Source organism: Eublepharis macularius, chromosome 1, assembly GCF_028583425.1.
Source record: "Eublepharis macularius isolate TG4126 chromosome 1, MPM_Emac_v1.0, whole genome shotgun sequence".
NCBI classification, from domain to species: Eukaryota; Metazoa; Chordata; class Lepidosauria; order Squamata; family Eublepharidae; genus Eublepharis; species Eublepharis macularius.
In genome coordinates, this window is record NC_072790.1 from 140,580,810 (window position 1) to 140,604,186 (window position 23,377).

At 43.4% G+C, this 23,377-nt stretch overlaps 1 protein-coding gene across 1 annotated transcript in view; it reads right to left on the reverse strand.

Moving 5' to 3' along the window:
- C1H6orf118 (chromosome 1 C6orf118 homolog) overlaps window positions 1-23,377 on the reverse strand; it is a 59,344-nt gene that overhangs the window by 24,777 nt on the left and 11,190 nt on the right. Inside the window, exons 3-7 of the mRNA XM_054984522.1 lie at window positions 19,223-19,345; window positions 11,046-11,105; window positions 8,633-8,757; window positions 2,246-2,304; window positions 824-1,008 (exon numbers count right to left, since the gene is read on the reverse strand). Coding sequence (XP_054840497.1) covers window positions 824-1,008; window positions 2,246-2,304; window positions 8,633-8,757; window positions 11,046-11,105; window positions 19,223-19,345 — 552 coding nt within the window. The remainder of the gene's footprint in view (window positions 1-823; window positions 1,009-2,245; window positions 2,305-8,632; window positions 8,758-11,045; window positions 11,106-19,222; window positions 19,346-23,377) is intronic.

The following is a 23,377-nucleotide window of genomic DNA, read 5'->3' on the forward strand; positions in this document are numbered from 1 at the left end:
CATTAAGACCACCAGGAAGCTGATGGACTGGGAGATGCCCCCCTGCATCAGGACCATCCCAGGCCCAAGTGTGGGGTGGCCTTCACCCCATGCAGCAGTTGCCATGGCAAGCCAGTAGCCCTCATCCCATGCAGAGGGCTGCCTGAGCCTGTCATGAACCACTACCATGGAATATAAGCCAGCCAATGTCTCAAGAGAGCTACAGCCACTGCAGGAAGTGAGCAAGCCAGTTGGTTGTCCAAGGGAGTTGTGGCCACTAAGACGGCACACAGGCAGCCTCCTGAACTTCCTACATTTTTCCCACTTTCCCCTTTCCTTTTAGGAGTGTGGGGGGCCAGGTGTGGGGTGAGGCCCTTTCTAAGGTCATTTTTGACTCCCAGTCCACCCCCGTAAGTAAGCCTCCTCCTAGTTTTCAAATTACTCTGAATAGTTTGAAACATGGGATATAAGCACAGCAATGAAGGCACATTTGCCATTGCATGAACACATGGCAGAAAACTCAACCTCTCTGGTATTGGAAGGCTCAATTATTTTACATCTAAACATCTAGTGCTGTTATTATTAATTCATTTTCTATTTCTTTTTTCAGCAACACTTTGAATGCCAAATACAAAATTCATTCAACAAAATTGGTTAGTTAGTTACCTTGTAAATATAAAATAAGTTTTTAAAGTCTTAATAAAAAAAAGAAAAATCCGAATACGCCCCCCCCCCCAACTTAATGGAACAACATGATGTCCCTTGCCTGCTCTTTCATCAAACACACACATGTGCACATGCTCAAGAGAGCTACAGCCACCGCATGCGCATACTTGGGTCCTACCTCTAATTCTTTAACAGTTTTCTCTCTGATGCTAGCAATGCCAGCAAAAGTCATAGTGTCTTTAATTTCTTTTTCCATTAGTTGAATCTCCTCCCATTTGGTGAGAATTTGTAACCTCAGAGATTCAAGATGCTCACCACTGGAAAGAGGTGCCTCCTCTTTTATCGACAGTTCATGTTCAGATGCTGCAAGTATAAAAAAATCGGTTACAGGAGTGCAATCTTGTGGTTGCAGCTTCAAAAACCAGTGACAGTCAAAAAAGTTTCTACAAAGAGATGATTTCTGAAATAAGAAAATGAGTAAATTAGTTAGTAATCAAATGTAACTAGCAGGATGTCAATAGGCTAGCAGTGTCCAGCATATGACTCTAAGGCTGCATTCAGATGACTTATTCATTCACTTCATTGCCATCCTCGCATGTGCCCCTCATTTCTCCATTACGCCCTCCCTTTCCTTGTGGAGCACTTTCCTTCCCACTTGGAAGCTAACTCCATATCCAGAAGTAGGGCTTTCCCCAGACTTACTAGGGCAATGGGAGAGCAGTGGGACTGCTTCAGCACCTCTAGCAGCAGCCCACACACATCTCACCCTGGATACGGCTGGCTGCTTGCCACAGAGGTTGGCAGCAGCAAAGCCAGGGCATTTCTGGAGGATGCAATGATGGGCCATGGTGAACTGTCTGGCCTGAGGGGCCTGGCTACCTGATGAGATTAGCTGGCAAGCTACTAGATCAGCAGCAGGTAAAAGGGAGAGGGAACAGAGCATGAACAGCCCTGTAGGTATCTGAGCCTTCAATCTGGCCCGGAGGGACGTCCAGGTCTGGCTGGGAGGGGCAGGGCATGGACTTTAGGGTGCAGGTACTTAGAGGTTCTAAGGAGGGCCCAGAATCAGGGGAGAAGGTGGTGACCTGACCTCAAGTAAGAAAAAGCAGAAGTCACAGAGAGGAGGAGGAACAAGGTAGTGCAAACTCTTTCTTTCTCTGGTCCGAGGCATTGCAGACCTTTCAAGACTAGGCAAAGATGGCAGAAGGTGAAACCTATGGACTGGACAAGGCGGAGTGCCACATTTCAGTTACTCATGATGTACAAATGCAAGTGTACATGCTAATTTAAATTAGTTCCCCACACACACCAATGTATATCATGATCCTGATTGGAGGCAGTGGAACTAACTCCAGTTAACCCACATGCTTGCATTTGTACATCACAGACAACATCAGTTTCTAACAGGGATTCTTTGTACAAGAAGGGAAGGGAGAAGACAGAGGCACACTTGTGAGCCCGGTAACAAGCAAGGATCTTGTACATGTCAGTTCAATGTTCGCTTAAACTGCCATCTGAAGGCAGCCTAACTTCATAGCTTCTTTTACAGAGCAATTTTATATAGGCCAATATCATTATTCAAAGCTACGTTACTACTCACCTGGTTTTTCAGACACAGACTGACTTACCCACAGTTCAATTTCTAACTCATTTCTGAGTCTAAATTTAAAAGGAGAGAGTAATCTTATATTAATTTTAGCTAAATGGTTTTTTAAACCTTGCATAATATACTCAAGAGTCAAGACCCAAACCAAACTATAGAACCAGTGTGGTGTAGTATAGTGGTTAGAGTGTTGGACTAGGATCTGGGAGACCTAGGTTAAAATCCCCACTGCCATGGAAGTTCACTGGGTAATCTTGGGCCAGTCACACAGACACCTTGTTGTTGTGAGGATAAAATGAAGGAGAGGAGAATGATGTTAGTCACACTGAATATCCATTGGGGAGAAAGACAGGATATAAATAAATCTAAATAAATGAATAAATAAGTTTATCCTAGTGAATAAGTAAATAAGTTTATCCTAGTCACAGCTTCTAAGAGCTCTCTCAGCCCCACCCACCTCACAAGATTATTGTGGGGATAATAACAGCATACTTTGTAAACGACTCTGAGTGGGTGTTAAGTTGTCCTGAAAGGCAGTATATAAATTGAATGTTGTTGTTATTGTTATTATTATCATTTAATTGTGTATTGCCTTATGGTATATGAAAGACACTGAAGATGGCTTTCAACATAAAACATCAGCTAAAATATAACAAAATGTAAACACAAAAGTGACCCGAGAATTTGGGTTTTGTTTGAGAAAATAATAATAATAATAATAATAACATTCGATTTATATACCGCCCTTCAGGACAACTTAATGCCCACTCAGAGCGGTTTACAAAGTATTATTACCCCACAACAAACACCCTGTGAGGTGGGTGGGGCTGAGAGAGCTCCAGAGAACTGTGACTAGCCCAAGGTCACCCAGTTGGCTTCAAGTGGAGGAGTGGGGAATCAAACCCAGCTCTCCAGATTAGAGTCCCACGCTCTTCACCACTACACCAAACTGGCTCTCAAGTTTGGAGAGTGGGTGGTTGTTTTGTGACTATGAAAGCAGCTGTATATAATGTAAATAAGCAAACACCATACAGTACCAAAGAGCACAGTTCGGCCTAGTTTGCCATCACTAAGATAAACTCCTTCTTCTCCTTCTCTTTCTCCTTCTCCTTCTCCTTCCCTCTCTGCTTTTTCAGAGGCCCATAGAACTAGACCCCTTGGTTCAATTCACTTGAAACTTGGCAATTCCTTAGTGGACACACAGCACTAGATCTGCTATGTCATTTGTTGCTGAAAAACAACCACTCCTGCCCCACCCACCCCAATATCCCCAGAGGGAATAATTGCAGAGCTGAAGGACAGGACAGCGAGGTTTCCTGCAAAGGAGGCCTTTATCACTATGCGAAAGGAAACAAACAGACCACAAGTGCAGATTTCAGCAGAAAAGTAAAACATTTTTACTCTTAGTCTATCACTGTAAAGTAGGGAAATGAAATGAAAGCAAACAGGTTTTTTTAATGTCAGCCAGCGCTCTCCAGCTAGATAACTGCTTGACCATCATTCTCCTATAGGAATTAGTAGAGAGATGCTCAAAGAGCCACCTACTTTGGGGATCTGTAAAATCTAACCCCTTTGTTCAATCTGCTTAAAACTTAGGGGATCTTTAGATTAGAGGGAAGACTGTGTTCTGTGCCAATTTGGTGCATTATTTTTATAAACTGCTGCCCCAGACCCTTGAATACATTCCCCTTTGAAAATAATGGTCCCTGAAAATCTCAACCACCTGACATAAATGCATGGTATAATAAAGTGTGGGAACATATGGAAATGGAAAAAATAACGAACAGTATACAATACTCAACAGACTATACTAAGGCGATAAGTTTCATAGAAAAATGGCAACCATTTATAGACTATCTCTCTACTAAAGACTTACAAGTTACATTAACGTCGTATCAAAAAATTTTGAAACTAGAACTTTGAAAGAATAAAAAATTTGTACCGAAGAAATGTATAGCCTCATTCAAGCTCAAATTACTCTAGACTCAGAATGCTAAGGGGATATAAAATTGGCACAGTAATGCACCATACATATTGTTAACGGACAATGTTGATGACTGAATAAGATGTTGTAATTGCATTTTGTTACAATTTTTGTGCTTAATTGATTGTTGGTTAAAGTTTATCTTCAATAAAAATTTAATTAAAAAAAAAGAAAATAATGGTCCCAAAATGCTGGAACCTGAAAAACCACACAAATTTGAATCCAGAACCAGTAAAGTTTTATATGAAAATCAGCAGTCATGGAAAAATCTTCCCCCTTCTGAATCCCAGATCTGAAGTTAGAACAATTTTTTTTCTCAGAGCACATCTCTAGGCTTCTATATTCTCTGGAAGGAAAGACTGGCAAGTGATTTCTCTTTCTACAAATAGGTGATGACTTTTTCAAAGCTAGCACTTGAACAGAGAGAATGGAAGACCCATTCTTTTATGGGATGATTTTGGCTTTGACAAGGATATAGATCCAGGGTTTTTAAGGTGATTTGTCTTCACCTTCGCCTTCTTTGCCGGAGATTCCAACTGACTTGGAGGAAAAATGTGATTGTAGAACTGAGTATGGGACTAATGGAACTAAGACTGATGTTGGAACTGAGAGGGCAGTAGCAGTCATAACTAGTGGAACTGAGGAGGCATATGTGGGCCTCTTGGGGACTTTATCCCCAGCTGGCATTGTAGATAGAACTGTGCCTTTCAGGGCAGAATTCTATAGAGTGGCTTTAAGACAAGAAGCCCTATCTCTACCTTTAGTGTAAACTGCTTACAGCCTGAACACCTCATGGTGTTCTATGTCTGAACAAGGCAAAGCAGGCAAGAGTCCTGTGAGTCCAGCCAGGAAATCTTAGTTCCGCAGCAGGTACACTTCTTAAATAGGGCCTTCAAACACTTGTTCAATAGGTCTGAGGAAGACAGACCACTGGAACATGTGGTGGGTCTACAGAGGCAATAAGCTACAAAATCTTCTTTGGAATCTAGTCAGAAACTGGCAAACAATCAGAGAGGCTTCCTTCTTCAGTGGCAGCAAATGAAGAATTGAGGGAGGGAGGCTTTCTCCTCCCTTTTATAAAGGGAACTACCCTCCAATCTCATCCTTTTCTTCCCGCCCCCCTTGGGTTTGAAGTGAATGGCAGCTGACAGCTAAGCATGTGGTGTATTATTTATTTATTATTTATTTATTTATTTTATTAGATTTATACCCCGCCCTCCCCACAGATGGGCTCAGGGAGGCTAACAACATTAAAAAATAATTAAAATCACAAAAACATAAAATCAATAATAATTTTTTTTAAATCATTAAAATAGTCCAGGAGCAGGCTATTTAAACAAATATTGGGAGTCCATATATGGGCATAGCAGATGCCTGACAGCAGCCCTAGAAGAAGTGGTGGTTTTAGATGGAAGGAGGACACCCGCTGGCACTCAGCCAAAGGCCCGGTGGAACATCTCTGTTTTACAGGCCCTGCGAAACTGTAACAGGGCCCGCAGGGCCCTGATCTCCAGTGGGAGAGCATTCCACCAGGCCGGGGCTAGGGCAGAAAAAGCCCTGGGCCTGGTTGAGGCCAGATGGATGTCCTTTGGGCCAGGGACCACCAGGAGTTGCTTGTCTGCAGAGCGCAATACCCTGCAGGGGACGTAATGGAAGAGGCGGTCCTGTAGGTACCGCTTTAAACACAAAGGTTAACACCTTGAACCAGATCCGGAACTCCACTGGGAGCCAGTGCATCTGGCACAGCACAGGATGAATGTGCGCTCGGATTGGCGTTCCAGTAAGGACGCATGCCGCTACATTCTGGACCAGCTGTAACTTCCAGGTCAGGCCCAAAGGCAGCCCAGCGTAGAGTGAGTTGCAGTAGTCTAGCCTGGAGGTGACCGTTGCATGGATTGAAATAAACTATTGAAATATTGAAATAAACTATTGGGGAGAGGGGGAAGGTGGGGTGATATATGTAAACTAGGGAATGAGAGAGGGAAGGTGATAACGAGGGGGGCGCAGTGGGGGGGCTGCTCTGCTGAAGTGAACGGGGAGCAGCATTGAGATCGGACAATAGCAAGGGGGAGAGAGAACGAAAGGGAGAAGGGGGAGAAAAGTAATAGAATTTAAAACAACAACTTTAAACCCAACAACAGTGATTTGCTCCTACCTGTTGCACAGGGACTGAAAGGGAATTGTGTGTGTCTCACCTCACTTCCTCCTTCCTCTGTGGCAGTGCACACACAACCAGCCACTCTTTCCACCAAAAGCAACCCCCCCAAAAAAGCCTGAGGAAAGGTGAGAAGTAGAATTGATGCCAGCTGGGGAGGGGGAAAGGGATGTACTAAAAGTAATGACAGGAATTTCCACTGGAAATAATGGGAGAGGCTTGAAGGCTCATTGGAGAAAATGGGAGCCAGGAATGCCAATTTACTTGCATGGGCTCCATTGAAATGCATTACAAAAGAGCAAGAGTCCAGTAGAGAAGAAGTGAGCTGTGGCTCATGAAAGCTTATACCCTATCACAAATTTTGTTAGTCTTGTAGGTGCTACTGGACTCCTGCTTTTTTCTACTGCTACAGACAAACACAGCTACCCATCTTGATCTATTAACACAGGCCCCAGAGTGGAATGACAGAATCAGTGGTCTGGGACTGGAATGGCAGTGGGTGTGGAACGACAGGGGATATCATTCCAGTCCCAGAGCCCTGACCCTATTTCCAGGAGCAGTTATTCCACTCTTCAACCTGTCATGCCAGTTCCTGAGCACAGGTTCTATTCCTAGGGACCGTCATTGCACTCTGGGGGCTGTCATTCCACTCCCAGAGTATTCCATCTGGTCCCAGAGACCTTTATGGAAAATCCATTCCACATTTTCTTTGCAATTTTTTTTGTATTGTGATGCATTTCAATGGAGCCCAGGCAAGTAAATTGGCTTCCCTGGCTCCCATTATCTCCAATGGGCCTTCAAGCCTCTCCTGTTATTTCCAATGGGCAATCCTCCTGTCATTCCTTTTAGTACATGGCAGGGTGGGGAGGGGAACAAGAAAGAAAGGAGGGAACAAGGGGGACAAAAGGTCAGATGGGAGCTCGCTGCTCCCCAGCAAGCTAGAGTCTCTCTTGCTCGCAGAAGCTTTACCCAAGGCTTAAATTGAGAGAGAGAGAGAGAGAGAGAGAATGGAGGAGGAAAAAAAGGCAGAGAGAGAAATGTCCCCACTGATGGGGTTGAACTCAATGCTCCTCAGGCGCTGGCTGAGCAAGAAGACAGGCAGAATGCCTTGCGCCAAGAGAGAATTCCTGTGCGAGCACACAGGTGTGCGCATGCTGCAGGGAATGCCGATCGATCATTGGGGGGCCAGCATGGCACCTCCTTCAGAGTTCAGCGCCTGAGGCGGGGGCCGGCGGCACCTCAACGGAAGTGCTGTCAGTGGCTGTCAGGAGCTTTAGAACATCTGTAGCTGGCCTGTGCATATGCAGTTCCCATGTAGGACTGCACAGAAGACATGACGATGCAAGTAGATAAACTTGTATTGTGCTAAGCTCATGGATTATGCTCTGAAAAGTGAGCTGGTAAACGAGGTAAACTAATTTGCTCTTCAAGACTAAGCAATTCCAAAACTTTGGGAACAGCCATCAAGTACATGATTGCATATACCCAGGCCATTTGTTTCTGCTCTGTTGCTAGTAACTATGAGTTTGCTCTTGGCTTTCAGTGAAACTCCGTGTGGCAAGTCCACTTCCAGATCCTGATTCATTGTGTGGAGAATTGAATGACTCCTAAGAACTGAGTACCTTTGCAACTGATATTGTTATTTTTTGTCTCATATGTATAAAACTAATTATATGATGGACTTCTTAGGCGTGGCCTGTGATATAACGACTGCCAGGATGAAGAGGTGAAACGGGCAGATTGCTGGCTTCCCGTCGCAGTTGTGTATCCATTCTTCATTGCCGCCTATCACTGTCTTCATATGAGATCATATACACTGTTTCTCCAATAAAAACTTACTGCACTGAAGACCTTCTGGCATTGTTTCATCAAAACTTACTGGGACTTTGGTGATTACTGTTCAGACCTCTGGTCAATTCTAGGCACATAGCACTTTAATACTGTATAGGAAATCCTGTTGAATTATATTTTAATTATTTATATATGATGCTTTGCCTTCTGTAATCACCTACACTGTGTGTATATATATTCTCTGTTTATCTTGCTTAATTTGACTATAATGTTGCTGTAATTTGATTGATTTACAATAGAGACACTCATTAGTTAGATTTCACGGCTTGTTAGTTTTTGTTTATTTGTACATTACCGTGATACTCTCCCTTTGTTTACATTCCAAATTGTAGGCAAGAAATTCTCCATATGTGTGGTCTCTGATATTTAAACATCTCACATTTTCGTAACTTACTCTTCATTTCTTTCTAAGACCTGTTTGGACTTCTGCACAAGAGCCTGGACACCATGCCTTGCCTCCACAATTTCATGAGTCTTCACTGTCCTCTTCTCCATGCCTTTTACTGTGTTCTGCAAGGTCTATGTCATTGCCAAAACACAAAGAAAACATTTGTCAACATTAACTTAAATAATTGTAACAGAAATTTACTTATAAAAAGTCATAGAGAGCAATGGAACAGTAAATGCCTACACATGGACAGACTGAGAACCAGTTCAGCCCTGAATGTACTTCATTGCCTGGTACTTGATGAGGCCAAGCTGACTCCATTAAACAACATCTTTAAAATGAGATGAGGTAAGCTGAATGTTCTAGCTGAGTCCTGAGACCTATGATGGCTCATTCACATAGGAAATGCATCTGACGAAGAGAGCTGTAGTTCTCGAAAGCTTATGCCTCAATAAAGGTGGTTAGTCTTAAAGGTGCTACTGGACTTTTTACTATTTCACATAGGAAATAGTATGGATGTCACAAACATTGGGTGATGCATATGGTCTTGTTAACAAGCTCTCCCTTTTCAACAGTGTGTCTAGAATAAGAGACATGTCATGTAGCCCTTCCAGATGTTTGGTTGTGACCAATATACTAGTCTTGCTTGGTTTTGTCACTGCATATTTTCCCACACAAAACACAAAAACAGAATAACATACAACACAACACAGAAATACTAATACAACACACGGAGGAAGGAATATTAGAAATTAGAAATTCTGGTGGTTTGCTGTCTAAAGGAAGAACTTCTTGTTATATTCAGTTCCTTAGTCAGTTTAAAAGACTTTTTTTAACCAAATGCAGCTGCTGTGAGTGCTCTATGAAAGGGGAGTACTGTGCAGAACAGAGACTCTTTAACGGATACTTATATTCCCTGCCCCCAGTGGTGCCCTTGAGTAGACATGGGCACAAATGGAGAAAAAATTCTGAACACCCTGTTCATTGTTTGTTGCCATCCACGAACAACGAACAACAAACAGAACAGAACAGAACATGTCCCCTTAACTAACATGTTCGGTGTTCTTGTTCATGGCCCTTTAAAGATCCCTTTAAACTATCAGGTGGCAAAGGGATTCCCCCTTGCCGCCTGCCAGCTGATAGTTTAAAGGGCCCTTTCCTGCCACATGCAAGGGGCAGGGCCCTTTAAACACCCCGTCCCTCTGACAACGGGCAAAGCTGGTGCCACCACGGGGCCTCTTCTGCCCGCTGTCAGAGAGACGAAAAGAATCTCCTTGTCCGTCTGACAGTGGGCAGAGCTGGCACCACCATGTGGTCACTTCTGCCCTCTGTCAGAGGGACAAGGAGAGACTCCCCTGGTCCCTCTGACAGTGGGCAGAGCCAGTGCTGCGGGGCTGCTCCTTCCTGGTGCCAGCGGGATGGAGAGATTCTCTCCAACCCTCTCGCACCAGGAGAGCTGGTGCCGCCCCCTTTGCTGTCATTTTCTCTTCACAGTGGCAGAAACTGTACTGCCTGTTGGAAACTACTTTGAGGGGTTACAAAACTGACCTTCCCAATGTCCAATACCCACCAAATTTGCAGGAGAAATAGTCCTCACCGTTCTCTGAAGACCTCCCCAAGTTTCAGAGAGATTGCAGCCCAGGAAAGGTATGATCCATGAGTCCCCCACCCCTTTGCTGACTATTTCTCTTCTGAGTGGCAAAAACTGGACTGAGTGCTAGAAGCTGAAGGGTTAAAGCCAGAAGGAAAGCCAGAAGGAGTTCAAACAGAATTCCGTCCTTGTCGTTGCCAGGGGAATTGATTGAAGGCGCCTGAGTGTCTGGCTTCCCGAAGAGTGGCTGAACGCAATGAACGAGGCTTGCGACGACTACCAGTTCATTTGGAATGGGGACTCACGAATGGCCCATTTGCGAACAGACGAACAGGCTGTTTGTGAGTTTTTTTTCATTCGTATTGCTGTTCATGCCCATGTCTACCCTTGAGCCACTTTTACCCCTGGAGTGGGTGACATAAGCATCTGTAAATTTTCTCAGAAAGGTTTGCATTTTTTCAGCAGCAAAATGGAAGGGGATGGGTCCCTCTTTTTCTCCCTAAACAGTCTCCCCACCTCCTCAAAAAAGCAACTCTAGTGACTGCACTTGGAAAAAGAGATACAGTGCCATTTTCAGCATGTCTACTCAGAATTTTAGTCAGTTCTATTCAACAGCGCTTAGTCCCAGTAAATGTTCTTAGGATTACACTGTGAGTCTTAAAATGGTCATGGAATGACATATGATGTGTAGTTCTACCTTAAAACAGGAGGGACCTGCCACATGAGAATGCATGTCATAACAGCCATCCATGCATTATGTTTCCTCAGACTTACTTTCATGTAATTGCAGAGAGCATTTACATTACTGTACATTGAAAACAGAATTACCCTGTATTGCAGTGTAGGCAGAGAATCCAGCAGGATCACTATGTAAAGCTCATATTCATTCTGTAAAGTATAATGAAAGCATGTTAGAAAATAGAAAGAATGTTAGAAAATAGCTACGTTTGAAATGGGGGGCAGGAAAAATCTCACTCCTCCCTTCTTTATCTTCTAAATTTCCTATTAAATGCTCTGCAGTTAATAAGAAGCACCTGCAATTAAATTAACAGGATTCTAACGTAATTTTACAGCTGTCAACCAATTAAGGACATTCAGTTTATTAATCACAGGGTTTTTAACTGACTAATTGGTAATTTCGCCAATAGCATTAAAATATATTTGCCTATTGCCAAAACTTCATTTGAGGATACTAAAATATTTATGTGCAGATACAGAATAATTTCTTTTACAAATAATATACTTGAAGGAAACTTTTTTTAAAAAGCTGCCATTTGTGTTTTAAATGCAAGGACCATCTTTTTCTTTTTCATCACTGGTCCTCTGAAATCAAGAATATTCCATATTGCATAACATAGCAGAGGCCACATGTCCTAAAGCTGAGTAAATTCAAAGCAATGGGTAACATCCTACTGGAGGTCCACTACAGCCATGCCTTCCTCTGAACCTCGGGTCTTCTCTGACCCAAGGAGTCTTCTTCCCGTGTAAGAGGCTGTTCTGCCAGTGGAGAGGCCTCTTGCATCAGAAGAAGGCTTCTTGATCTGGAGGAAGTCACTGTTAGTGGAATAGCAGGGTACAACCCAGTATATGGAAGACCCAAGATTTGAAAGACCTATTTTGACATTGATTTCAACTGCAATATGCCGTCATCTTACTTGCGGAGGATAAAAATATAAAACCCATAAAAATGAACTGTCTGGAAATGAGACAATGTCCCCTGAAAGAGGTTGTGATGTTATTTCATCTTCATCAAAAGAACTTACTAAGAGAGGAATCCTATCCATTGTGTCATATAACTAATGCATAGAACTTTAATTCCAGCAAGTTTATAATTTATGGAACAGACAGCAAACAGTTCTGAAACCTGGCTAGACCCAACCAATATCCCTTTCCTTTCTATTTCTTGCCCTATCTAGTATTATCTCTTTCAGTCAGCAGCACTCCAAGCTCAGTTGATGGCAGGCAAAACAGTACTTTACAACACCATATTCAACAAGCTCTTTGTATGCTTTTGAATATCTCCTGCTAGTCACAAGTTACACCCTTCTGAATCCACTGAGGTCAATGAGTCTTGAACAGTGTAATTCTGTGCAGGATGGCACAATAAGATCCTCTATAATTTTCAGTTTTACCCTCTACCTATGGTTTTTGCATGAAAAAGTTAAGTAGATTTTCTTTTGCCTTCTTAAATGCTTTGGATTTTCAATATTTTCCTGAATAAATCAGCAATGGAAAAGTATTCTTTCTTCCTCCTCTGGGATGTTCAAAATTCTGAAACCTTGCCTGTTGGCTTAAATGTGCTGTATGCCATATAAGACTTGATGCTGGTGAGACAATAACAGGCATCTGAAGTCTTATTTAAAATGGGCCATCAGCATGCATGAAACTTTTAACATGCCAGTAATCTCATGCTTGGGCAGATGTTTCACTGGTGTTTCACACAGTGCATAACAGCACTACATATATAATGAAGCGCAGACACCCGACTTACTGGGTGGCCGGTTTGCTGCCATGGACAGGGAGGTCGGACAGAGCAGGGCGGCCGCCATGTTTCCAGCTTGCCCAGCGTTCCCTTGGGCAAGCCACGGCCAATAGAATTCAAATCCCGGGCCACCAATCAGAGGCGGCCAAGGACGAATGGCTGGGGGGGCGGGGCTTGGCTGCCAGACCTCAGGGAGGCAGTCTTCCCTCTGGTCCAGTGGTTTTGTATTTATGCCGCAGCCGCCCCGCTTCCTCCACACTTCGCTCTCGGCTGCAGAATCCCTCCCACCACTCCCTCTGTGTTTTGGGTTATATTGCTTGTACTGCCACAACTTTCTTTGGTGGTGGGTCATTGGATTGGATCTCTTTGGGGGGAACTAGGGCTGCGTGCCCCGGTTCCCTGGAAGGGGATTCCCATAAGGAATCTCGGAGTGAGAGATGGAGATGCCTGCCCAGCTCGGGGGCTGCCAGGGCATACTCACTTCCAGGTGGCAGGCGAATCATTCAGGGGTGTACACCCACATGATCTCCCCCTTCAATGCCACTCCTTGGTCCCCTGAGGGGTCATCGGCTGGCAGGCAGGTCAGCCGATGCTTTAGGAGGATCCAATCCACATGACTGCTACGCTCCTACTCACTGTTTTTTCTAATAAAGTTGTGGCCTTCTTTCCTCCAGTCGAGCGTGTGGTCTGAGTTTGTCACCTTGCCTCCTCCTCCCTCCCTGCCCTCAGCAGTAGGCTGCAAACTGTATGTGTAATGTAACTTTTAACATGCCAATTATTTACAGCTTGGGCAAGTATTTCAGTAGTACACTAACACAGTGTTGGTACATAACAGCACTGCATGAATAATAGACCTATTTAAATGAGATGCTGGGTATACCAGCATCATGTTTACATTCTGGCCTAACATTGATCGACAGGAAGGGGTAAGTTGGAAAGTCTCCCATATGCTATCAGAAAAGAATGCATGGAATCATGTCATCTGGCTCCTGGCTGCTTGCAAACACCCAGATATAACTCTGTCACCTAGGTGTTAGGATAATGGCAGCTATCAGGGTTAGATCTCTTACATCATATGACAAATTACTGTAATTGAAATCATGTTGGTCTGGTCATGCTGAACCCTGAAGAGTATTGCCAAATTATTCTGAAGAAGTTCTGTTATACGGCCATAAAGAAGTCCTGTGCAGGGCCAATTGAAAGTTCAGCTACGAGCAAAAAAGAATCCTCAAAGCTGTTTGACAATGCAACTTCATGACTTAGAGATGTTATGAACACTATCAAGAATAATGCACTGAGGAATTTAGCCACTGCTGGCTCCCTCTTGAACAATCAAAATGGCCTAATCATAGTAAAGTACAAAAGGATAACTCTGCCCTGACCTGGATAGCCCAGGCAAGCCCGATTTCATCAGATTTCAGAAGTAAGGCCAGCCTTAGTTAGTAATTGGATGGGACACCTCCAACAAAGACCAGAGTTGCAGAGGCAGGCAATGGCAAACCATCTCTGTTAGTCTCTTGCCTAGAAAACCCCACCAGGGGTCACCATAAGTTAGCTATGACTTTTTTTTTTAGGTTCAAAAAGTAACAGAAGGTTTATTTACAGTAGGTTAAAGTCAAAAGGCAGGTAGGCAGGTGTTTGAACTGAAGAAACAGAAAGGTTTTTTTACAGGAACTTCACTGGTGTGAGGCACAAAGCACTAGGTCGCTGGCTTCTTTCACAGGCTGACACTGCTTCACAAATGTTTCCCTTTTAAAGCACAGACACAGCATGACTTTCCCTCCTCTCCAGACTTAAGGGTGCTCCACTGAGACAAAACCTTACTAGATACTGGGCAGGCATTATAGTTATGAGCTATAACCCTGTTCCTGGCACTGAAGGGGACTATGACTTGATGGCACTCTCCATCACCACAAGGAATAGTTCTACTACCTGGACAAATGAAAATAATAAACAGAAATTCTCAGAAGTGAAATGACCACATGTAATCTGGTTTTGGTTTATGAACAATGCAGGGTATTTTAAAACAAAACCAATGTTAGTCATAGTCACAGTGATCCTGAGAGAAATGTTTGGGTAAAATTGGGTGAACAGCAACAGAAAGAGAACTATTACTGCAATTGAGATTTTGCCTACCATCCAGGGGAAACAGAGGGCAGCCTTGCCTTGATTCATCCCAAAGGGGTTCTGAAAGCATAGCCCAAGGACAGAGTTCCACCCATTCAGAGGGTAAGAAATCACCTTACTGGACAAGCTAATAGCTTTCTCTTTTCTTCATGACAGATTCACTATTCAGCACTCTAATTACCCAATGGTATGAATAATTTCATCAATACTACAAGCAATAGGTTAGGATTTCGAACACTAACATGTAAAGCAACCGGTATCCTCCTTTTACTCGAGATGAGATCTGCAGGACAGCTGTGCTATGTAAGGGGCTTAGGAAAGAGACAGATTGTAGCATCACAATAGTCTCTTTCCAGGTTCTGGAACCCTCAGTGCATTGAGAAATTTTGCAATAAGTTTAGCTACTAGTCCTGAAAGGAAATTTATGTTTTATTTATTCCTATTTACATTATTTATAGTCTGCCTTTCTCACTGAGACACAAGACAGGTTATGCAATGCTAATGAATGAGTTAATAAATAATGTAATAGGATTAGGATTGCAGAAATTAGAAACAGAGCCATAATCTCAACAAAGAATAGGTATTCAACATGACATATTAAACAATGCAGAACATGGTATTGCATAAGGAGGAAAACTATGCATTTTGCTGGATTTGTCTGGTTTCTTTTTTCTCAGGTGAAAATACAATATAATTGACAGCTAGGACATTCACTGGGCAAAGTACAATAATGAACAATAATCAGGACATTCAGGGAAACATACAATAGGGATTGGTAACAGAAAAATTCTAACAAATATAAAGCAGAACATAGAGGTGAAAAATTTTTCTGAAACAAAGCATAACAAATTTCCATGGCATGTGAAAACTCCCTAGAAGGTACATATCTACATCAGCAGACAGTGCCCAATAGCGTAGTGTTTAGCATGGCAGAGGGCCACAGAAAGACTAGTTTCCAGCAGGTGACTGTCTGTTCTGATGAAGTCCTAGTTTGCAAAATGCTGGAGTGTAGGAGCCTTCCTGATCTCCTCAGGCATGCCAGTCCACAAGGTGGGGGGCACTACAGAGAAGGCATGTACATGGGTAGTTGCTGATTTTGCCCGTTTGCAGGGTGGCACCTGCAGAAGACCCCATGGTGGGACATAGAGAGAGACTAGAGATGGGCATGAATTGAATTATGACCAAAAAAAACGCATGAACCAGGGTGGTTCATGGTTCGCAAACCAGTGGTTCATGGAAGCTCACTTCCACGAACTGTTCTACTGGTTCATTTGGGTCATAAAGGGACAGTTTAAATGATGGCCATATAAACTTTTCCTGTGGCTTGCAAGTGGCAGGTCCCTTTAAACTCTCTACTGACAGGCGGCAGGGGGGATCCCACCTTGCCGCCTGCCAGCTGATAGTTTAAAGGCACCTGCTGCTTGCAAACCACAGGGCCCTTTAAAACTGGCCAAGGCGGCCATTTGAGGGGCAGGAAGGCCGTTTTCGGCTTCCTCCGCCACCGCGCGAGCCCACGCAGCAGCCAAAGAGGCCAAAAATGGCCTTCCTGCCCCTCACAGGAGGACGGGAAGGATGCCGCAGGCCCGCAGGGCAAGGTAAGTGTGGAGCTGGAGCTGGGGTTTGGGCATTTTAAAGGGCCCTGCCACTTGCAAGCTGATATTTTAAAGGGACCTGCCACTTCCAAGGCAGGAAAGGGCCCTTTAAACTGTCAAATGCCCCTTTCCCTGCTCCTGCTAAGCGGCCGGAAAGGGGCATTTAAACCCCACAAACCACGAACTGGTTTGTAAACTGGCCCCAGTTCATGCCAGTTCATGGTTCGTGGTTTGTGAAAATCCACGAACCATGAACCTCATGGTTTGGGGGGTTTTTTGGTTCGTGCCCATTTCTAAGAGAGACCACGGCCATGAAGGTTTTGTATGTGATCATAGCTAATACTTTGAATTGAGCCTAGCTTCTAATAATAACTGAGCAGTGGCATTTTACTTTATCCAGGGTCCCTAAATTGACTTCAAGAGGAAACCTATGTAGAGTGCAATACAGTAGTCTAGTCTTCATGTTACCATGGCATGGATCCATCCAGGTGGCCAGTTCTGCCAAGTCAAGGTATGAGAGAAATCTCTGGGATTGACTAAATTGGGGGAAAAAGCCTTTTTTGTGGCTGCTTAAACTTGCTGGATGCAGTATAACCCCTAGGCTCTTATATGAGTCAGAAATAATCAACTGAAGCCCATTGAAAGTGGGAAGTACAACGTCAGTTAAGACATTAGGCTTCCCCACCAGCATCACTACTGTCTTGTCTGGGTTCAGTTTCAATTTGTTCACTTTCAGTCATTTGACTTCAGCAGTCAGGCAGTAGCTCAGGACCTCTACTGCATCACTAGGAGATTTGGGTAGAGAGATTTAAAACTGAGTGTCATCTGCATATTGATGACACACAGTTCCAAAGCTATGAATGATTTCTTCTAAAGGCTTTACATAGAGGTTGAATAGCATGGGGGATAAGACTTGTGTCTCTCTTCCTCTCTCATACTAATAGACATTTTTTCCAACCATTGTATGGAATGGCTGGGCTCAAGGTTATGTGCCACAGGTAAGAGCCCTTGTGTTCTCACCCTTCAGCTCATACCAAGACGTTTGTGTCTCTGGCAAGGCGTTGGCCTATTTGAACTGGCTCCTGGTCAATTGGGGCTTACTTAACAAACAGGGATTCCAAATTGAGAAGAGGAGTAGTGTGTTTGACAGATAAGCAGAAGACAGCCTTTTGGTATGGATATAGCTGCCAACAGGCCTGGAAAAAAAATGCCCTGTCCTTTTAACAGAGGCTTATGGCATGAAAATGGCAAGTTAATCGTATCATGTAATGAAAGTAAATAACATCAGTTGGTAAACAACACCCCATTAGGTAAAGGTAGTCCCCTGTGCAAGCACCAAGTCATTACTGACCCATAGGAGGATGTCACATCATGACGTTTTCTTGGCAGACTTTTTGTTACAGGGTGGTTTCCCATTGCCTTCCCCAGTCATCTACACTTTACCCCCAGGAAGCTGGGTACTCATTTTACTGACCTTGGAAGGATGGAAGGCTGAGTCAACCTTGAGCCAGCTACCTGAACAAGCTCCTGTTCAGGTAACAGAGGCTTATGGCATGAAAATGGCAAGTTAATCGTATTATGTAATGAAAGTAAATAACATCAGTTGGTAAACAACACCCCATTAAGCCTCTCTTAAAGGGACAGGACAGTTTGGTGTAGTGGTTAAGACTCTAATCTGGAGATCCAGGTTTGATTCCCCACTCCTCCACTTGAAGCCAGCTGGGTGACCTTGGGCTAGTCACAGCTCTCTGGAGCTCTCTCAGCCCCACCCACCTCACAGGGTGTTTTGTTGTGGGAATAATAATGGCATACTTTGTAAACCATTCTGAGTGGGCATTAAGTTGTCCTGACGGGCGGTATATAAATTGAATGTTGTTGTTGTTATTCTCCAAGCCTGTTGACAACCGTAGCAGTGCAATCTAATTTCTCACTGAATGAAGAAGTACTTCCTTTAGTTCATGCTGAATCTATCACCCATCAAATTGATTGGATTCTCTGCCTCCCTGAGTTCTACAAAAGGAATACAAAGTTCTCTTTTCTTTCAAGGAAAAATGTGATATATTATAGCTACTTAATTAAATTGTTTTAGAATAACTGGAGTTTGTAAAATTCAATTTTTGTTGTTGAGATAGTTTTAAGGTAAAGTGTACAGAACTGGCTTTACTTGCCTGGTTTTTCCCCCCCCAGACTTGAGGTAACATGTCATAATAATTTGGGATCCTAATTAGGCATGGAGCTGCCCCTTTCCATAAAATAGATCTCCCTGTGTTCACAGTGTGGTGGATCCAGCTATCCTTCAAGTAGCCTTCTTACTTCCACTGCAAGTGGCTCTAATGAAAGAACCACTTAAGTTGGAGGAAGACTTCAACTTTGAACCAAAAGGAGAAAGAAAGAAAGAAAGAAAGAAAGAAAGAAAGAAAGAAAGAAAGAAAGAAAGAAAGAAAGAAAGAAAGAAAGAAAGAAAGAAAGAAAGAAAGAAAGAAAGAAAGAAAGAATTTGCTCAGTAGAGTGGTACAATAGGGGTAGCTAAGCTAAAGCTAAGACTAATCTGTAGGTTAAATCACTATTATGTCTATTCATATGATGTATGCAGATAATGGGAGAACAAGTGATCCTTTAGTGTAACTTTTTGTCCCTTCACATTTCACTATTGCAAGGTCAACATCTGTGCCACGGTGAATGTGTTGACTCAATACTACTTAGTAGAAGATGAATAAAAAGAAAAACAGCAGCACATGTGCCAAAATAAACCCACTGAGGACCTTCAGAACATGCTGCGTTAAACATTAGGTATATCACAATACCTTCACTTCTTTCAGAATGTCACCAAAGATCAAAGAGCTGTTGCAAATATCTTCAAATACATCACCAATAGCTTGCAGGCGGTTAAAGTGGGGACGGGTACAATCACAGATATTCTGGAGGGCCTAGAAGAAAGAAAGATCACTCACAAGATTTATTTAGGTATATTGTACTGAGCATGACATGCAGTTGCAATACAAATTTTACACACTTGCTGACTCTGATTTTTCAGGAGGAGGGGGAGAGCTGTAAAGTATAATCCCTGTCATAGAAAGAACATAAAGACATATAGGTTCCTGGACTGAAACTTTGTCCAGTCGATCTCCTATAAGGTCAGGGATCATAAAGATGATTACTCCTCTAGAATTCTTACAGGGTATATATACCATATTTATGAAATCAGTACTGTTGTAGGGTTTAAATTTGTTCATTTAGAAAGAACTCCAAATATCACTGGGAATGTTATTATAACAGTGTTTGGTGGAACTAGCCTTTCCATTAACTACTGTCTAGATTATGAGTTGTTGGGATCAGAAAAACAAACAAATGAATGACTGGCATGTCCTGCTCACATTCTATTAGACAAATGAAAATATGAAAGGGGTACAAGTGAAAGGTTAATGGAGAAGCATTTACTAACTAGTAAACATAAGGATTCTGTTTTCAGATGCTATTTGAAAAATCAAAAATAATGGAGATATTCTAAAAACAGTCATTGTACAGATGACAAAAGAAAAATGGGTAAAGAAGTTAACAGATGAGATATTGGACTTACCAAGAAGTAAAATGCTACTAGAAGGTAAAAGATGGGAATATGTATAAAGAGATGAGAAAGCAGGTGCCAGGGCATGAAGACATGCATTCGGTAATAAAAGAAACTGCAGAGAAACAGGAAAAGGAAGCCAATATAGAACAAAATGAAACAAATGAGAGGAGCATCATGTGTAAAGGAAACAGGAAGAAAAACTAAATGCGCTGCAAAATTTAAAGCTAATAAATGAGGGGAAGGTGCGAAATAAGAAGGACAAGCAGGTCTCATTTTGAGACGGAACACGCAGGAACGCAGTTCCGGTAGTTCTCCAAAAAGGCCATGTCAGGTGGCCCTGCCCACCTGATTTTTGGCCATTTGGGGCCCATTTTGGTCTGGATTGGGGCTGAAACGGCCCAATTCGGGCCCAAAATGGCCAGGATCAGGCCCAAAACAGCCAGGATTAGTCCTGAAATGGCCAGGATCGGGCCTCTGACAGGTCGTGGATCACTCTTCCGCTCAGCAGCAGCCCAATCCTGACCATTTTGGGCCCCTTTTCGATCATTTTCAGCCCCTTTTTGCCATTTTGGGCCCAATTTCGGCCCTGAATGGCCAGGATTGGGTCCAAAACAGCCAGGATAGGTGATGTCAGGGGGTGGGGCATATGCAAATAAGTTACACTAATGACACACTTCCCGTGATGTCAAGGGGCATGGCATATACAAATGAGTTGTGCTAATGAGTTATGCTAATGAGTTCCTGCAGCTCTTTTTCTACAAAATGACCCCTGAGGATAAGTAAGATATCATTAAAAAATAAGCCTAGACAGTATAAGAGAATTAAAATTAAACAAAGGGTACAGAAACATTATGTTAGACAAAGTTCATTATAACAGAAATAAAAGGAGGGAAAGGTCACAGACAAAAGAAGCCCAAGCTACAAATATGTGAAGAAAAAATTATATAATCATATCCCAAAGGCAAAAAAAAAAAGATGAAGGAAGAGAAGAAAAAGGAGAATAATTTATAAATTCCATTTTAGATTAATTCATTTTCAAAGACATCCATAAAAATATAGTTGTGCTTGAATTCACGGGTAATTTATGAGGATGGAAAGGATTTCCATCAGTGGAATGGGACTTTTATGTCTCACCACTCACTGCAGCCCCAAATGCCCACCAAATACTTTCCCCTTTAGGCTGGGGAGTTCCCAAGAACTGCATGGTTAGGAGTTAGAGGTCTGCTGTAGGAGGGGAGAATTGGTGCTCTTGGTCCCAGGCCTACTGCTAGATAAGCAGGTGGCAGCTGTGGTAAAGGGTACCTTTTATTAGCTTCAACAGGTTAGCCAGCTGAGACCTTCCATAGGCAGAAAAGATCTGGTTACTGTGATACATGCCTTGGTTACATGTAGATTAGATTGCTGCAATGCACGCTGTGCAGGGGCTGCCCTTGAAAAGGGTTCAGAAACTTTAATTGGTGCAGAATGCTGCAGCCAGGGTGTTGACTAGAGATGGGCATGAACCGAAATACAAACCAAAGTTCGTGATGAACCAGGCTGGTTCATGGTTTGCGAACCGGCAGTTTGGCTGGTTTGTTTGGTTCATTTTTTTGGTTTGTCACTGAAGACAGCCTGGTGCCCATCTATCAGTTTCCTAGGCAACAGGATGGACTTCTTGCAGACCTGCTGACTGAGAAGTGGCCTTCTGCTGGCCCAGAAGTGACCTTATGCTGGCCTGGAAGTGATGATTTACTGATCTGGATGTGACGTTTTCATGAACCATTGGGAACCAGTTTGCGAACTGAGGCAGGTTCGTGAAAGTTCATAGTTTGTGAAATGTGACAAACCATGAACCACACTGTTTTTTTCCAGTTTGTGCCCATCTCTACTGTTGACTGGAGTGGATCGCAGGGAACATATCACTCCAGTCTTAGCTCATCTGCACTGGCTCCCAATGTGCTTCTGGGCACAATTCAAGCTGGTGCCAACAATTAAAGCCCTATATGTTTTGGGGACAGCATACCTGAAGGACCAACTACTCCCTTATGAACCTACCTCACCACTGAGATCATTTTCGGAAGCCCTGCTTCAGATGCCCACCTTCTGAGATTAAGTGGGTGGCACTCAGGAGAGGGCCTTCTCTCTATTGGCACCAAAGTCTGGAACACTCACCCTGGGGAGATTTGCCTGTCTCCTGTTGCTGTCTTCTGCCAGTGGGTGAAGAATTTTTAAATCGGTGTTCCCTCAGTGATACCTCCTCTCTCCCCTCTGTTTTAACTGTTATCTTTTGGAATTATTTTAAATTCTTGTTTTAAATTGTTTTAGTGATGTATTTTTGTGTTGCTTTCAATGACTTTTAAGATGATAGTTTGCATGATTTAAATTTGTTAGTTGCCTTGTCTGCCCTGTAATGACAGAAAGGTGAGATTTAAAAAAAATTAAATAAATAAATAAATAGATGTGAAGGGGAAATAAACAGAAATCAAAAATTCCCCAAAACAAAATTCTGCTAATCTCCAAGAATTTTCTTTTATCATCCAGCAGTAAAAATCAAGAGGAGCTACATGTTGCAAAGGATCTCTTATGTGCTGGAGCTTTGCTATGCCTGTGTCAACAAGCTAGAATTCTTCAGCTTTCCTAAAATGTGCTGGCTTTAGAGTCCCACTGAACTCCACATCAGCTAATTCCATTTTACTCCTGAAAAAGAGATCTTTGACATAGACCTGGGCACAAATGGGGAAAAAACAAACATGCTGTTCATTGTTCGTTGGTATCCACGAACAAGGACAAACAAACAGTAACGAACATGACCTGTTAATGAACATGTTCATTGTTCGTTGTTTGTGGGGACCGGAATGCCCCCCTTGGGACTTACAGAGCCCATATTCACAGGGAGTGTTCAGCAGGCTCTCCTCCAGCCATCACCCAAGTTTGGTCAAGATTGCAATACAGATATTGGAGTTATACAGTCCCAAATCCGATGCCCCCAGGAAACTCCCATTTGATACAATTGGAGCCATCAGCTGACCTTGGCCCCATTTACAAGTGGAGGACTCCCATGGAGGGCCACCTCCCTTTCTCAGAGGCAGGGGGTTTGGCTGCATACTGGTAACACCCCCCATATGCCTGCCCACCAGGCCTCAGAGAGGCCGCCTTCTGAAAGCCATTAAGATGGGTCATGTTGGCGGCCGCCAAGCCTTGCAGGCTCGGGGAGGTGGTGGTGGACCACCTCCACTCTAAGGGGCAGGGAGTTGGCCACTTGCTGGTAGCACCCCCCATGTGCCCACCCGCCAGGCCTCACAAAGACTACTTTCTGCTCAGCCGGAAGGTGGGTCATGTCGGCAGCCGCCGGGCCTGGCAGGCTTGGGGAGGTGGTGGCAGGCCACCTCCCTTTCCTGGGGGTGGGGGGTTT